Genomic DNA, 17,125 nt, shown 5'->3' on the forward strand with positions numbered 1-17,125 from the left:
ACATTGTTGTGACCTTTTTTATGCTTCTGTCACCGATTCCAGGCTGGAAAGAACTACATGCTAAGAGAGTTCTGCAAAAGGGAAAGCAACATAGGAGAACTGAAGGTAAGTTTTGTCAAGTGATGGCGCATAATAAAATGGTAGGGGCGGATTTATTCGTCTGTCCATTAGGTTGATGTCGAATGACAACAAAATAAGAGTGTACATTTGACGATCACACAGTTGATGTCACGTCACGCATACCCAACCCCGACGAAGGGCTATGAGAACAAGGATGAAATGAAATTCAACCGGGGAAAAAATATACACAATATAACAAAAAAAGCTGACATTTTGCTACAAGGGTTGCCAAAAAACAACCATAGTTTCCCCTTACAGTCCTCCCTCTCCACTTTGTTGTTGTTTCGCGAATCACTATGACCTTTTTATTAGTCAAAAAAATATCAAAAGACAAGTCATACGTAGCATTCTGGTCACTAGGTGTCAGTAATGTTCCATTGACAAGACATGACCTTAGATTACGTAACTTTAACACTGCATGGAGTTGTGATATAGTTCTCCTCCCATTCTGTGTGGAAGTGGGTAATTCATCATGAAAATTCATATGTAAACACTGATAAAAAATCATTATCATTTGAAAGCCCCAGCTGATAGTCAATACAAATAATAACACACTGCTTATTCTTTGAATATTTATCACAGTTTTAGACTTTTTACTCAATAAAAAAATATAGAAATATGAAAATGGTGTCATTACAATACTGCACTATTCCCTCAGTCTTGACTCCTGTATTGTTTTCTCTTTGCTGGTTGATGGCGTTTCTAAGTCACTCTCTCCCAGCTGTTCCGCTTTAGAGGTTCCAGTGTAGCATCTTTTTCAAATGTTTTTTTTTTCTACAATCAAAATTTCAAAGAAGATTCCATTTTGAAAATGTTGCGCAGAGACAGCAGTGAAAAGCAGTGAAAAAGTTTTTCTTTTTCCTACAGAACGTTCCTGCTTCGCTCTACACAGATCCTAATGAGATCGCTCAACATTTAACCTTAAAGCTAAGAGAGTGTGAGAAGTTGGAGCTTCCCGTGCAGGAGGCTGTTCACGAAGACCTTCAGTGAACAGTATATTTATTATTTTTTTTAAAACCTTGCATGATGAACTACACACATAATCATAGTTAAATAATAGTTTCCACCAGCTCCGCATAGCAACGGAAATGCAATTGTCCGTTAGGCATGTGTTTGTATTGTTGCTTCCCAATTGATATTTCCTATTTGATGGATGAGAACCTTAAAAACAAATAAATGTTTTTTTTAATATTTCTTTGAGTAATTATAACTATGGGGTGGGGGCGATTGGTTTGACGTACATGTGTGCAGAATTTCCAAACTTAATGCGATCGCTCCTCTACAGTTATTTATATAAGATGAGTGCTATTGGCCAGGGGTGCCGCTTAACCTTCCTCTTGTGTCTTTCTGGTATCATCTCTTATGTTAACGGGTCAGTTTTGACGCATGTATTAAATCAGCTATAAAATACACTAAAAACAATAAGTTACCATCATGTCTTGGTTACCTTCTTAGACTTCCTCATCCATGAATATGTTGGTTTTAATACTTTCGGTGTGGGCATGTAGGACTTTTTTTTGTCACTATACCCCTCAATTTCAATTTCCAAAAATGGTAAACTGAACCTCAAAAGAATCATATTAATAAATTGAAGGTTCTTTTGTTACCTGGCTATTACTGAGGGCTATAGAACATATCTCTTAAATGAATTAGTTTGATTTATTTTCTCATTTTAGTAGTAATCACTAAAGAAACATCATGGTGTTCAGGTGAATTTTGACCCATATATATTAATGTCAAGAAAAGGTAGAAAAAGTTATTGTTTTCAGTTACAGAACTTTAGTATAAACTGAAATCAAAAAGCAGAACAGGTCCAGATCTTGGTTCACTGTACTTCTTGCCATTCTTTCCATGATCCAAATTGTAAATGTGAACTCAGCCAGTCAAATGAGTGAATTCACCTCACATGTATACTGGAAAAACGGTCAAAATGAGAATCCCCTGAAGCTTACATGATGAGAAAAGGAGCTGGTTGTCATTGTGTTGGCTAATTGTACACTTATGATTTCAGTTGTGGCTCAAAATATTGCTTTCTAGTCATATTATTACAACCGGGTCAAACCCGACCCTAACAATACAGTGGTCATAATTTCAACCAGACCATTTTAAAATTTAGTAAAAATTATTTTTTTGTTTTTATTTTGTTGAAATAGAGTTTCCTGACAAAGTCAAAAAGCCTTGATGCAATAAACAAATGTTATGTGATTCTTTTTATGCATTAAAATATAAAACTGGTCGGTGCTGACCCTAACACAAGAGGAGGGATAAAAGGGGGAGTAGTCAGCGTCCCTTGACCGCCAGGGGGTCCAAAAAAAATAGGTAAATAATAAAGCGTTTTACCCCCACAAGATAGTTTTGGTAGCATGTGTTAGCAGTAGGTTTCTTTTGGTAGCTCAGTACAATAGATTGAAGTTGAACAGAATGTACACTATGTATGTCATTCAATTGATTCTTTTTAAGCCGGCTCTACTTTTATCAACTCTTCGCTAAATTCCAGTGTTTCCCCTCCAGTACACATTCCCTGAACAAAAAAAGAAATGGTCGTACACGGAATAATTTGAACATCTTTTCCACGACCAGTGGGTTATTCCGGAGTCTCTCTGTATGTAACTGTAGAGTAATAGAGTGGGCTTCTGTATACGTGATTCCTAAGCCCCACCGAGCTATCATGACTATCATCATCACTAATGGGGAGTGTCCTTGTCAAGCTAAAAGGCACGCTAGAACAGGTGATTGTATGTGTGTAGTATTTGGGACTCTATGTATAATTTTCACCATGTGTGGATGAGACCATAGCCCAAATAAATTCAAACTTGCACCCAGTTCTTGTTTTTTGTGGTTTCTGGCCCCAAAATTAATAATCGTTATTAGTAATAGACAAATTTGGACAATATCTTGAGAGAGACAGGCGTTGATATTTTTGTTAAGCGTGTAAGCGGTCGACTCCAGAAAGGAGACTGTTCTTCATGTCGATTTAGCCTGAGTGCTCCGTCGCATCCTTTCACTAAACTTCTTGTCAATCCGATAGTCAACTACAACATGAAATATTAAACAGCCAAATTACACAAACTCTGCTGCTACTCTCACATTGATTGATAGTCCATAAACACATGAAACGTATTCTACATCATTTATGACAAATGAAGCTTAAATGATTGGAACAGCAAGTGTGTATATAGCCGGGCCTTTCATTTATCCTCGCATCGTTAAAACATCTGTCAGTTGTTTATTTATGGATGCTGACCACATTAAGACCTGGAATTCAGAGGCTGAAATGGAAAATGGGTAATGATGGCATTGATAGTGATGTTGCATTGCTGAGACATAACATTAGATTAGATTACATTACATTACATTAGCTGCAATGGCATGTTGGACAGAATGAAAAGAGGTTCTCCCATTCAGTGTGGAAGTGGTATATTTTTGGCGTCTTACTTCGCCCTTCTTCCCCACTCTGTTTGAAACCCTTTCTTAAGTTTAGAATAAATTTGAGGCTAACGACGCTGCTATGTTTAAAGCAGCGGGCGCCTCTTGTGTCCCTGAAGTGATCCCGTATCCTGCGCATTGTGTTGTAAACAAAAGAATAATATGAGTGTAAAGGTGACAATAGGGGTGTCATTTAATGTCTACAGGGATTTAATAATGATAATGATGTGGCCCTTTTATAGAAAAACCAAAACAATAAACTGAAGGCCCTTCTAATGTAATAGAAGACAGTTGATCCCCGATTGTTACAATCCGGGACCACCAGCAATTGGCAAAAATTTGTGAGCAATTGGTACGTCCGTAAAAAATATTTGACATATGGATCACTGCCCAGCTTGACGTTGATGTTAAGAGTGACTGCTGAAATTTAGTTAGATACATTTCAGCTAACATTTGTTTTATTTGATCATTATTAATGTTTCATCATGACTGGTGTGTCCCTTGACTGCACATGACTATGGTGCGTTCAAGAACCACCAAAAGTGCGGTATCTCAACATTCATTCATTTTCTACCGCTTATCCTCACAAGGGTCACGGGGGTGCTGGAGCCTATTCCAGCTGTCTTTGGGCGAGAGGCGGGGTACACCCTGGACCGGTCGCCAGCCAATCACAGGTCACATATAGACAAACAACCATTCACACTCACATTCATACCTATGGACAATTTGGAGTCGCCAATTAATCAGTGGCTAATAGTCTAAAAATGAAGAATTAATTTCAAGAAATGCTGCAAATGTTTGACTTACAGTATGAATGGCCTGCAAGAAAATACGTGTCACAAACGGCAATTCCACAACTTCACAGAGTGAAAGATGACATATAGACAAACAACCATTCACACTCACATTCATACCTATGGACAATTTGGAATCGCTAATTAACCTAGCATGTTTTTGGAATGTGAGAGGAAACCGGATGTAAACCCACGCATGCACGGGGAGAACATGCTAACTCCACACGGAGATGGCCGAGGGTGGAATTGAACTCGGGGGTCCTATCTGTGAGGTCTGCGTGCTAACCACACGACCGCCGTGCAGCCTGGTATCTCAACATCTCTTGACAAAAAAAACTAAAACTAAAAATAATTAAATCACAAAGACATAAACATGTAAAAATTATGTGCTTTTTTTTTTTACAGTAGTACATGTATGATGTGGGCAGCACGGCGGTCGAGTGGTTAGCGCGCAGACCTCACATCTAGGAGGACCAGGGTTCGATTCCACCCTCGGCCATCTCTGTGTGGAGTTTGCATGTTCTCCTCGTGCATGCGTGGGTTTTCTCCGGGTACTCCGGTTTCCTCCCACATTCCAAAAACATACTAGGTTAATTGACGACTCCAAATTGTCCATAGGTATGAATGTGAGTGTGAATGGTTGTTTGTCTATATGTGCCCTGTGATTGGCTGGCGACCAGTCCAGGGTGTACCCCACCGCCTCTCGCCCGAAGACAGCTGGGATAGGCTCCAGCACCCCCTCGACCCTCGTGAGGAAAAAGCAGTAGAGAATGAATGAATGAATGAATGAATGTATGATGTGCATTTTACCTGTATTATCACTCATTTGGAAATTATTACAAACATATGGTGATTGGCAAGAGTTTTTTGTGGGGAAAAAAAAAGCTATTATTAGTTCGACCAAAAATGTGCAAATGTGCTAATAGAGGCCGTCTTAAAGGCAGCAATGTGAATTTGATCCAAATCAGTGAGCTGCACTGTTGCTCATGTGTGCATGTAACCTCCTTTCCTCTCATTCAAGCTGCTTTACAATGACCCCCCCAAACCACCAACACCACCACCCCGCCCCTCCTCTTTGCCAAATCCTGCTCCTGCTACTGGGTGCAGTCATCGCTAGTGCAGAGAAATGTCCCTGGTGACAGTGAAGGATGACGCAGGCTTTTTTCTTCCATTCTATATTTCACCACCTTTACAACATCTTTTACCTCCTTTTTGGTCTCCTCTTCCCCCCTTTTTTCCCCCTTTTTGTACATTCCCTATCCCTGCCTCCCTCACACTCACGCTTGCTGCTCTCTTTATCTCCCTCCCGCTCTCTCTCTCTCTCTCTCTCTCTCTGCTCCGGCACTGCAGTGCTGATTGTGATTGCACACACACACACACACACACACACACATGCACCCACACAGGAGCGTTGCTGAGAGGCAAGGACTGCAGCAGCACGCACCAACTGTGGTCGGGCCGTCGGGCACTGTGATGAAGGCGGACTGAGGGGGGGGGGACTCTCGTGCAACGTGCATCTTTTGCAGCGGACGGAGTGATGCATTTGAAGACCTGATAGCTTATGTTATCCGGCCTCCTCTGCACTGCCTCTGCATCCCGTCCCCCCCTGCTCCTCCCACTCTAACTCTTCCTCCTCCTCCTCCCTCTCCTGTCTACTGCTTCACTAGACAGGACTATAGATTGACCGGGACTAGTGAGCGGCGGATGATCAGGTTTGCTCCGGCTGAAAGATTCCTCTGTGGCGATGCTAAAGACGGCATCTTCTCCTTCTGATGCCTGGATTTTTAATTGACATCTGAGTGGAGAAGATAACGCCCCACCTGCAAAACACGTCGGATGTGTGTCGCCCCATACCAGCTTTGTCATTGGCTCATTTCCTTGTTTTTGCTGGGTGTTTTTTTGCCTTTCCTGGCTAGCAGGCACTGCAGCATCAGGACCGCAAGACCCGTGAACTAGTAGGGCATGAGGACCCAGGGGCGATCCAAACGAAGGGCTTGAGTGCTTCTATTGCCACCACTGCTGAGGTGCTTATCTTGATTTTTTTTTTTCCTCCAGAATAGGGTGTCTGGTGTGGTGGTGGTGGTGGTGGTGGTGTGGGGGGGTGAGAGCACAGGTATCCAGGCCCCTGCAGAGCAGAGCAGGGTGGTCTGGTGCGTAGAAGGAGGAAGCAGGACGTCCTGTGGGAAAGGACCAGCTCGAGCCTTGGCCTCCTGATGGTGGCTATTTTTGTCTCCCCTAGCTGAGTGACTGGGACAGCGGGTGGAAGAGAAGATGCTTATGGCCCGAGACACGGCGCGAGATGAGGCTCAGAAGCTGCACAGGAAGTGGCTGAAGCACCAGGCCTTCATGGCAGAACTGGCCCGCAACAAGGAATGGCTGGCCAAGATAGAACAGGTGAGTGGAGGGGAAGGCATGATGCAGGATGGAGAGGTCAGATGGATAGAGCAGGTGAGTCGGGGAGGGGGGTTCGGAGTGGGGGAGGGCTCTCGGCATGTCAGCTAACCTGGAACCGAGAGATCAATCATAAGATCATCCTTTTATCACTCGGCAAAGGGGGCATTCTGAATAACATTCTCAAGGTTATGATCGCTCGGGCAAGGCGTGCTTTTCACGTTCCCAGGTGACCCGATCCCTTCTGCCCGTCCTCGTAGCAACGTAAAGCTCTTCCAATTGTTTCGGGAACGTCACCGAGCTGACATCCACCTTTGCAGCGGCGGAGATCATTGGGTACAGCTCGTTTTTCAGCATGTCTATTAAATGGTCAAATCCCATGACAAGAAGTGAGTTCCCACCATGCTTTGCTACTCTGACCCATCCCTAACCATGCTTTCCGGATCTTCGGCTACCGCTATTAACATTTAAATGAGTTAAGCTGACACTTTAAAATTAAGTATTTTGTATTTAAACAAGATTCAGTGGATCTAAATGATATATATTTTGTGTATTGTTAGCATATTTGCTATTGTGGCAAATCATCACAGCCGAAGGCTAGAGCTTGTTTTACAGGAATCCATTGAAGAAATATAGTATATAAAGTAAAAGTGTAATATTTGGCCCCTTATTATAGCACCGGAACTGTTAAATTGCTTTAAAATTAGCTTTCATGGCAAAAACTGAGCTAGCTTACTTAACTTAAGTGCCATTTTGGGGAAACCATACCCTAGGATAGTCACATGACAACCACGCCAAAAGCTTGTTTTCTATGAATTCATTGGAGATATACAGCAAACATAGTTGGATTGTAATATTTCACGGTCCATTAAAACAAATATATATATTTTTAATGGCTTTAAAATAATCTTCCATGGCAAAAAATAAATAAGCTTTTGGAAATGAGCTGACACACTGCCAGGTTGTGGAAGCCATATCCAGGGATAGTCACATGACAAGCGCTCCAAAATGTTTCCTCCATCATTTTGGGACTTTCTGAGTTTAAGTCAAGCCCAACTATGTACATGACACATTTTCAGTTTTGTTTAAAGCAGTGGCGTCATTAGGCCTATTTTAGAAAATCCTAAAATGTTCTTAAGCCCCTCCTAAATAATTAGATATTTTTTATTGATTTTGTTTAACAAAAAAAATCTAAAAAAAAACATTTCATACAGTGGGGCAAAAGCAGACTCATAAGCAAGCCAATAAGCAGGCTAATACTAGCCTACTAGTAGTAGTAGTAGTAATAATCAGAAGAGGAATAATGATGATAGTAATAATAGGCTAATTAATAATATAATAATGATTATTATATCATTGATCACTGTCCACTGGACAGAATGGTTGCAGGGCTTGAACAGCGGTTTTGCAGTATAGATTGTGTGTACTTGTGTACATTTAATGGTGGCCTAAAACAATTGAGTATCTCTACTAAATCTGAACAAAAGTGGGAAAGTTATATCCCGGTTCTTGTTCGTTATTTGTTTTTTTATTTTTTCAATATCTACTACATTCATTCATATCCTGTGCATCTCCCTGTCCTCAGAACGTAGTGACACCCCTGGTTTAGCGCATGGATTCTTATGGGTTAAAAAAAGCTGCTGGCAAATCTTTATTACAGTGAGACCTTTGTTAGTGTCAATCATCCATTCTAAAAAGTCCAACTCAAACCAAAATGGACTCTAACCAAATACATTTTTCACATAAGAGATAATAATGGCTAACCTTGTTTGAAGACCTTTACTGACTCGGGATATTATTGCAGCCGTAACCCACAGCAAGCTGAAACTCAACTCCCCAGATGTCATTTCCTGTTCGCCCACCACTCAGCTCCCTCGAGGAAAACATATTTCTAGCAACACACACACTAGCAAGAATCTTCCTATTTAGCCAACTATTACTATGTGCGTTTATAGCCACCAAGCTACCATGATTGTGGAATAGTTCCTTCCTGTTCCACACAGCTTGGGTACACGAAAGAACCCCGCATGCTTCTCCGTTACAGTGTGAGCACTCACGACTGACCTTGTGCCAAGCCTTACCTCTGGCTCAGGGGTCGATACTTTTAAGTACAATAAACACATAAACAGGTAGCTGGTTTTCACACACCTTATGAACAAATAAACCCACATAGCTAACGCGTAGACATGGAAACACGTCTGCTTTAGAGATCATACATACAGTATGCATACATATGCTAGTCTCGGAGTGTTCGATTGTGGTTTGAATTGTCCTAAAAATTGGTTTTGTTGAGGTTTTTAGTGGACATTTATTGCATTAAATGGTATTTGTACAGTGATGACTATTGATTGATTAATATTGCAATATAACCAGGAACCAGGGTATTTTGGGCACACTTAATTTGACATTGACACTGTTTGATATACCGTACAATACATTAAAGATTACGATTTAAGATGTGCCTTTATTCGTCCCTCAGTGGGGAAATTTGTATTGCACAGCAGCAAGAGTACAGAGTCAGTTAAGCAGTACAAAATACACAATATAGAAAAATAAACAATATAAACAACCCAAGTATTAACAAAATCAACAGTTTTTCCCAGAGTTATGTACAATACAGTATGTAGATAATATGAAACAAGATGAGATATATGACCAGTCTATACAATGAGATCTTGTTAGAGAGTTAATATGAGGCGTTATGGAAATACTTCACATAGAACTTAGTATAGTAGTATATTCGTATAATAGTATATAAACCTGTCAGCCCTCCCATTTTCCCGTGGAAATTCCCCTATTTTGCCCTTATTTACAGTCGCCCTCCATGTTGTATGTGTTCATGTGTTACATCAGTTGATTGTTGGCAAAATTCTAACAAAAATAGTTTTCCTTTGCTCATTTCTGGCCCTTTTGTATAGTTATGGACTCCTATAGAGCAGTTTCACACAATTTTCTAGAGCTTCCAGAATCTGCACCTATTTCAGCTGTATTTCTGTTTTAATTTATTCCACCCACGCCCCGCCTCCTGACACGCCTACTCCACAGTGATTGGTCACACTCCCGAGACAGAACAGTGCAGTAGAGCGGGGAATAGGGCAGGCCTACAGCATGTACCCGGGCACACCCATATAAGGAAGTCCAGCTCACTGTGACTATGACAGGTGTTAGAATTTAACTCGGGAACGCAACATTCTAACAACATTTATGGGTCAGAAAAGTGCAAAAAGGCATAAAAGTGAAACACTACGCCATTCCTGTAGCCTTATAATGTGCTTAACGTTTCATCGACAAAATAAGACCATAACAAACCGGCTGTCACTGGGATGCCAACTGATGTCGTGGGGTTGAATCCATTGCTTTGGTCTGTTCAGATTTTCATTTGTTTCCGTGTGGAATCTCAAAGTTGCCCAACTTTTCAGTTTACTGCTACAACCTTCTACAATAACAACGTCGCTGTTGCTTGGCTACTATGCGGATCACGTTATGTAAATGAAGCATTCTTGGCAGTTTTTGGAGGGTTTTTGTTCAAAGGCTTTATAGGCAGAATAGGTGAATCCCAGTTTTTCAATTGAAACAACAACTGGCTTATGCCCAGTACCAGTACTGTATGATGACATGTTTCCCTTTTTTTGTTTAGGTGGGATAAACCATCTAATTCCGTTTAGTTGCTTCTGTGCTGTTTTCTCACCGGCACGGCTGTTTGGGGAATATTATGCAAAATGGTGTTAATTGGTATTGTGCACTTGACCTTGTCTATTATTAGAGACATAATATGTAAAGAACAAGAAGCATGTCATGCAGTGGCGTTGAAGTTCCGAATAATGTTGTTTGGGGTTTTTTTTTTGTATTCTAATGCTGTCAGTGTTTTTGACATAAATATAAACTGGTGAAATTTGGAGAATGCTCACAAATTGTAATGCTGCACCATGTTTGGTCTGTATCATGTGCTATCCATGCTATGGTATAACAAGCAGCATTAAAAAATGAGTTTCCTCTGTAGGGTGGCTGGATTCAGACAGACAGATAAGGTGAGGAGCTCGGTCATCCAGGAGGGGCTCATAGTAGAGCAGGGGTCTCAAGCACGCGGGCCAAATGTGGCCCGCAGGACACTAGTTTGAGGCCCTCGCCTTGATATGAAAGTTTAATGTTAGTGCGGCCCGCGCAAGTTTGATATGGATGCTGTATGGTATCATGTACCCAGAAAAAATTATTACGTTTGATTAATGTTCATGTTAAAGGTTAAATAACTGTTAATAGTTATCCTCCCTATCCGTGTGGAAGTGGTAAGTTTTTGGCTATTTAAGTTTAAAGGAAATAACGTGAAGGCTACCGTTTAGGTCGCTAGCTCTCTAGTTTGCAAGTTAGCATGTGTCTCAAGACCCTGCAGTTGCACAATATGTTGTAAATAAAGAGTATAAATGTGACTATAGTCGTGTTTTGTCATGTCTACAGGGCTCTAATAATGCTTTAATTATAATCTGAAAAAAATAATTTGTCTACCCACTTAACCTTTTCTATTATTAGAGACATAATATGTAAAGAACGAGAAGCATGTCATGTAGTGGCGTTGAAATTTTTTTTTTTGTATTCTAATGCTGTCAGTGTTTTTGACATATAAACTGGTGAAATTTGCTCACAAATTGTAATGCTGTACCATGTTTGGTCTGTATCATGTGCTATCCATGCTATGATATAACAAGCAGCACCGGAATGTCGCTTTTTACGTGGGAACTACCAGATGATTTTGTAATTATTGTGGTCAGCTTTTATTTATTTGTATGAATGATGTAATGCAATAATCCAGTTCTTTGAAAATGATATACATGAAAGTGATATTTCTGGTGTTGATCCTCATAAACCTGTGAGTATGGCTGGCTGTGTCCCCAATACATCGTCTGATCCGTCATAGCCAATAGAAACATGTTTCTGCCTCCAAACTCCAAATTGGCCAATAGGATTTGAGTCCCAAACAATGAACTAACATAGAAAGCAGTGCTTCATTACTATGAAACAGAGACAAGGTTCTTGGTCAAAGAGGTTAATGGTTTTGCCTTCATGTCCAGTGAGTTTCTATGGTAAAGAATGATACTTAATATTTGTGTTATGATTTTATGAACATATGTGTGCCGGTAGCTTGTTTTTGACGTTTTCCTATTGAAGTACTTGTGTGGTTTGAATTTTCTTCAAATTGTTTTGCTGAGTTTTTAGCTGTTTTACGTATATGTATAGGCATAGGTATTGTGATGATGACTATTTGTTATTACTAATACAAGAGTGTAGACAGACCTTTGTTGTCCCCAGAATCAGGAAATTGTGGGCGTCCATATAGGACTACGGTAGAAAGTCACATATACATCACAAGGTTGAATTGGTAACCCGTCCATACATCCATTATTTTCATCCTGGTCTGGGTCATGGGGGCAACACTTTCAGTAGGGAAACCCAAACTCTGGCCACCTCGGCCAGTCCACCAAGCCATTCCCAGGCCTTCTCTGGCTGGGCATGCCTGGAACGCCTCACCAGGAAGGCGTCCAGGAGGTGTTAACTGGCTCCTCTCCACGTAAAGGAATAGTGGGTCTACTACAGGGGTCTCAAACTCAATTTACTTGGGGGCCACTGGAGCTAGGGTCTGGGTGAGACTGGGCCGCATCAGGTTTTCCAAAAAAAAAAAAAACGCATTTATTAAAAACAGAAAAATAAATAAACTTTGCTTTGGTTCCGATTTTCTACAAGAAAAGCTCTGATAAAACATTCCACTGTTCTCAAATATCTTACGTTTTATTTTTCTACACAAAATAAGATTAAAAATAAATAAACAAATCAAGAATAAAGAAAATCAATCAATCAGTAATAAATAAATAAATATAATAATAATAATAATAAAAACTTAAGAAACCACATATAGTTGGTGGGTAGACAATTTTTTTTTTTCAGTTTAAAATTAACAAAGCATTATTAGAGCCCTGTAGACATGACAAAACACGACTATAGTCACATTTATACTCTTTATTTACAACATATTGTGCAACTACAGGGTCTTGAGACACATGCTAACTCGCAAACTAGACAGCTAGCGACCTAAACGGTAGCCTTCAAGTTATTTCCTGTAAACTTAAATAGCCAAAAACTTACCACTTCCACACGGATAGGGAGGATAACTATTAACAGTTATTTAACCTTTAACATGAACATTAATCAAACGTAATAATTTTTTCTGGGTACATGATACCATACAGCATCCATATCAAACTTGCGCGGGCCGCACTAACATTAAGCTTTCATATCAAGGCGGGGGCCTCAAACTAGTGTCCTGCGGGCCACATTTGGCTCGCGGGCCGCGTGTTTGAGACCCCTGCTCTACTATGAGCCCCTCCTGGATGACCGAGCTCCTCACCTTATCTGTCTGTATGAATCCAGCCACCCTACAGAGGAAACTCATTTTTTTAAAACGCCACAAACCATTGCACCCCAAAGCATCATTGAACCCATCCTTGTGTCCTGTTCCACATGTTACCACAATGCTTTCTGTCACCAACCAGGCCAAACTCATATGCATCACAAACAGCTGATATAATCATCCGTCTCCCTGCACAACAGCCCCACAGAATCAACCAACAGGTCCGTCTTTTGCATAGCAAACAACATACCACAGGGTATCCCCCACCCACTGCACCAATGCCTCATCCCACTACCTTCAGGGCAAAGATACATTAAGGAGGGCCCGTCTTGGGGAAAAGCTTGATCCCTGGAGCCATAGCTATCCTGAGTAGCAGGCCTCACTGATCTGTCAGTCCGCTGTTGTTGTCGCTACTGTCGTGTTAGATTGTACTGTATGTTGTTACTGTAGTGGTATGCGATGTGCTTTGTTTTCTTTCTAATGTTGTTTCTGTTAATGTAGAGTCAATGAAGATGAATTTCCCCTGGGGGACCGATGAATCTAATCCAATCTAATCTTTATTCCATCCTATTTTGTTCATTTGTTCTAAACCTATTTGCCCTACATGAACCCCATCGCACAACAAAAGGAACAGGAGTACATAGTGGCCATCAGTAACTTAGATACATTTTACGACATTTAAAGTGTTCTTATGGGTTTAGGTCATATACGATACCACTGTGGTTAAAGGTCAATTAACAAAAGCCTAGTATATATCTATGGACATGTCATGTGTTTATTAGAAAGAAGGTCATGTGACATGGTTACTTCTCAGTGTGCAGTGGGTATAGCGGCAGAAAACAAGCACTCCAATCCCTCTCATTGTACTGCTGCATCAGCATTACTGCAAAGCCTGCAGAATTCAGTACGGTATCATAATGCCATGTGGATGCCATTACAACATTGTACCATGTCAGCCATGACTGCTTTGGGGGGGTGGAAGAAAAAAAAAAATCACAGATGCTCATTGCATGCAACTACAGCCTGGCACACCAGCAGCCCGATGATTCCTGTTCCACAAACGTTTGATTCGCTTGCCTCCCTTCCTCCTTTACCCTGCCTTTCCTCATCTGCTCTCCCCCCCCCCCCCCCCCACCCCCTCTCTGATTTCTTCTGCTGTTGCCTCTGTATGTCAGTAAAGCCACGAGAGGGGGGGAGGCTGCTTTCTGCTGGCTCTGCATTATGAGAGGCTGAGGGACGCAAGAGAGGCTCAGAGACTGTGCCAAGAGGAGGAATGCAGCACTGCATTACAGAAGCCATAGAATAGAGAAAGTTCATCTCTCGCACAAGTCAAGAGGGGGAACCACAAAATATGTTCATACTGTATACCCGCTTTTTAATACGCTTGCCAGATTCTATGGATTTTCAGTTGAACAGGATTTTGTGTATATTAATTGGAAATTTTGGTGACACAACTCTACTGTAATTACACTATAGGCCAGGGGTCTCAAACTCAATTTACTTGGGGACCACTGGAGCTAGGGTCTGGGTGATACTGGGCCACATCAGGTTCTCCCAAAAAAAACCACATTTATTAAAAACAGAATATACGAACTTTTTCAGTGCTTTGGTTCCGATTTTCTACAATAAAAGCTCTGATAAAACATTCCACTGTTCTCAAATATCTTAATTTTTATTTTTCTGCACAAAATAAGATGAAAAATAAATAAACAAATCAAGAATAAAGAAAATCAATCAATCAGTAATAAATAAATATAATAATAATAAAACTGCAAATAATAAAAACTTAAGAAACCACATATAGTTGGTGGGTAGACAAATTATTTTTTTCAGATTAAAATCAACAAAGCCTTATTAGAGCCCTGTAGACATGACAAAACACGACTATAGTAACATTTATACTCTTTTTATTTACAACATATTGCGCAACTGCAGCTGCAACTGAATTTTTTCTGGGTACATGATACCATACAGCATCCATATCAAACTTGTGCGGGCCGCACTAACATTAAACTTTCATATCAAGGCGGGGGCCTCAAACTAGTGCCACATTTGGCCCGCGGGCCACGTATTTGAGACCCCTGGTATAGGCCATGTGGCAGCCTAGCATGTCAGGCCACACAGTTAAGAGATCTGGAAGATTTGGGTTCTAATCTATGTTGGACATCTTTGTGTGGAGTTTGCATGTTAGGATAAGATATGCCTTTATTAGTCCCACAAGGCTGCAATTGGCTTGCGACCAATCCAGGGTGTTCCCCGGCTCTCGCCCAAAGACAGCTGGGATGCTAAGTGAGGATAAGCGGCATACAAAACAGATGGATGTTTGAACCCAATGTCTCGTTGTTTGAACCCGTTGGGTTATAATTTTGTAGAGCAGGCGCAGCGCGGCACACCCACACCCCCGTCCCTCCCACCGCCGCAAGTGAGGCAAAGAGGGAGGAGACAAGGCGTTGAGAGGGTTGATAATGTGGATATCTCCCCTGGTGTGCCACCATGCCCAATTCGGCGTAGCCCAGTCTACTAAATTACCAAATTGGCTGCGCACAATGATGTGTTGGACCAAATTACCACTGCATGGAGTGCGCCACGCTGCGCCTCCTTGCGGTGCGCCACAAAAGTAGACCCCATTGTCTCCACCCTTTTAAGTAAGTTTGGATAATACTGTAAATATATTTCAACCATTCTGGTAAAGTTGAGCTGGTGAACGTGATTCAAGTCTGTGATGCAAAAGATAATGAATTGCATATTCATTGATCTCCGTTTAGTCACATTCTGTCAAAAACAAAGCGTGAAGGCTACAGGGACAGGACAGGAACACAGGTAGAGGAAAGAATAGAGGTGTATTAGACGTACCATGCATGATTTGTAGGTCAGCCCGAGGCCAAACTTTGCTCTATCTGCTACCTATTTGCAAGCAGGGGGCTGTTGCCTTGGCATGGAGCTTCGTTGTTGTTATTTTTGGACACAGAACTGAATTGATCTGCCGCCTGTTGTCCTGTCTTTTTACAGTTCCATCTGCAACAAATGGAACATGTATGGAGTGTCACACTATCATCAAGGTTCTGGGCAAGGTTGTTCTTCCATAATAAATTGAACGTGCTTACTTGCAACAGCATTGTGTACAGCTGAAGTGATCTCCATCGACTTCATGCCTGGTACGGAGTGAGGGACTCGGTCCATAAGAATCACCCCTTGGAGCTATTGCTGACATTAATGGAGTATACAAGCGACAGGGAGAGTCACTCAGCTTCCAGATGGCAGTAACACATAATGCATATTTGAAATGAGCCCATGAGAATCCAGTGACTTTTAAAGTCAACTGATGGGGTCTACCATATAGACCACATTCATTCATTCATTCATTTTCTATCGCTTTTCCTTATGAGAGTCACGGGGGTGCTGGAGCCTATCCCAGCTGTCTTTAAGCGAGAGGCGGGGTACACTCTGGACTGGTGGCCAGCCAATCACAGGGCACATATAGACAAACAACCATTCACACTCACATTCATACCTATGGACAATTTGGAGTCGCCAATTAACCTAGCATGTTTTTGGAATGTGGGAGGAAACCGGAGTACCCGGAGAAAACCCACGCATGCACAGGGAGAACATGCAAACTCCACACAGAGATGGCCGAGGGTGGAATTGAACCCTGGTCTCCTAGCTGTGAGGTCTGCGCGCTAACCACCGACCGCCGCGCCGCCCCATTGACGACATGTCTGATTTTTTTTTTAAAGACGACGCTAAGTCATCTGTGAAGCCACAAAGTACTTTGTAGCAAAGAATATTTAAAATTATTGAAATAGTGACATTTATTAAGTGTCTTATTAGCATATTTACAGGTAGTGTATCTCCCACTCACAAAACACGTCTCTATTCCTCCTGGGACACTTCCTTGTTGTCACGAGACAGCCGCAAGATGCATTCAAAGACACTCCGAAAATCACAATAGTGCCTTAATTATGAGCGTTTGTGTGGTCTAAACACACAGAAAGAC

The 17,125-nt window shown here is 41.4% G+C and overlaps 2 protein-coding genes and 1 long non-coding RNA gene across 7 annotated transcripts in view; 2 read left to right on the forward strand and 1 right to left on the reverse strand.

Annotated features, from left to right (window-relative positions):
* The window catches only part of tiprl (TIP41, TOR signaling pathway regulator-like (S. cerevisiae)), a 5,170-nt gene extending 3,620 nt beyond the window's left edge, over positions 1-1,550 (forward strand). For both annotated transcript variants that reach the window (XM_058086179.1, XM_058086178.1), the window contains exons 7-8: positions 43-105; positions 988-1,550. In XM_058086179.1, coding sequence (XP_057942162.1) covers positions 43-105; positions 988-1,110 — 186 coding nt within the window. In that variant the 3' untranslated portion in view covers positions 1,111-1,550. The remainder of the gene's footprint in view (positions 1-42; positions 106-987) is intronic.
* LOC131137834 (uncharacterized) overlaps positions 1-17,019 on the reverse strand; it is a 21,200-nt gene extending 4,181 nt beyond the window's left edge. The window contains exons 1-3 of one of the 2 annotated variants that reach the window (XR_009131981.1): positions 16,991-17,019; positions 16,233-16,332; positions 15,038-16,143 (exon numbers count right to left, since the gene is read on the reverse strand). This is a non-coding gene — a long non-coding RNA (uncharacterized LOC131137834). Of the gene's footprint in view, positions 1-15,037; positions 16,144-16,232 lie in introns of those variants that run through there. The other variant, XR_009131980.1, reaches the window with a different exon arrangement.
* Positions 5,483-17,125, forward strand: part of LOC131137827 (spectrin beta chain, non-erythrocytic 4-like) — a 31,702-nt gene continuing 20,059 nt past the window's right edge. Inside the window, exons 1-3 of one of the 3 annotated variants that reach the window (XM_058086174.1) lie at positions 5,491-6,052; positions 6,260-6,364; positions 6,580-6,734. In XM_058086174.1, coding sequence (XP_057942157.1) covers positions 6,612-6,734 — 123 coding nt within the window. In that variant the 5' untranslated portion in view covers positions 5,491-6,052; positions 6,260-6,364; positions 6,580-6,611. Of the gene's footprint in view, positions 6,735-17,125 lie in introns of all 3 variants that reach the window. The other 2 variants (XM_058086173.1, XM_058086175.1) reach the window with 2 other exon arrangements.

The sequence above is a fragment of the Doryrhamphus excisus genome, chromosome 11, assembly GCF_030265055.1.
Source record: "Doryrhamphus excisus isolate RoL2022-K1 chromosome 11, RoL_Dexc_1.0, whole genome shotgun sequence".
Classification (NCBI taxonomy): domain Eukaryota; kingdom Metazoa; phylum Chordata; class Actinopteri; order Syngnathiformes; family Syngnathidae; genus Doryrhamphus; species Doryrhamphus excisus.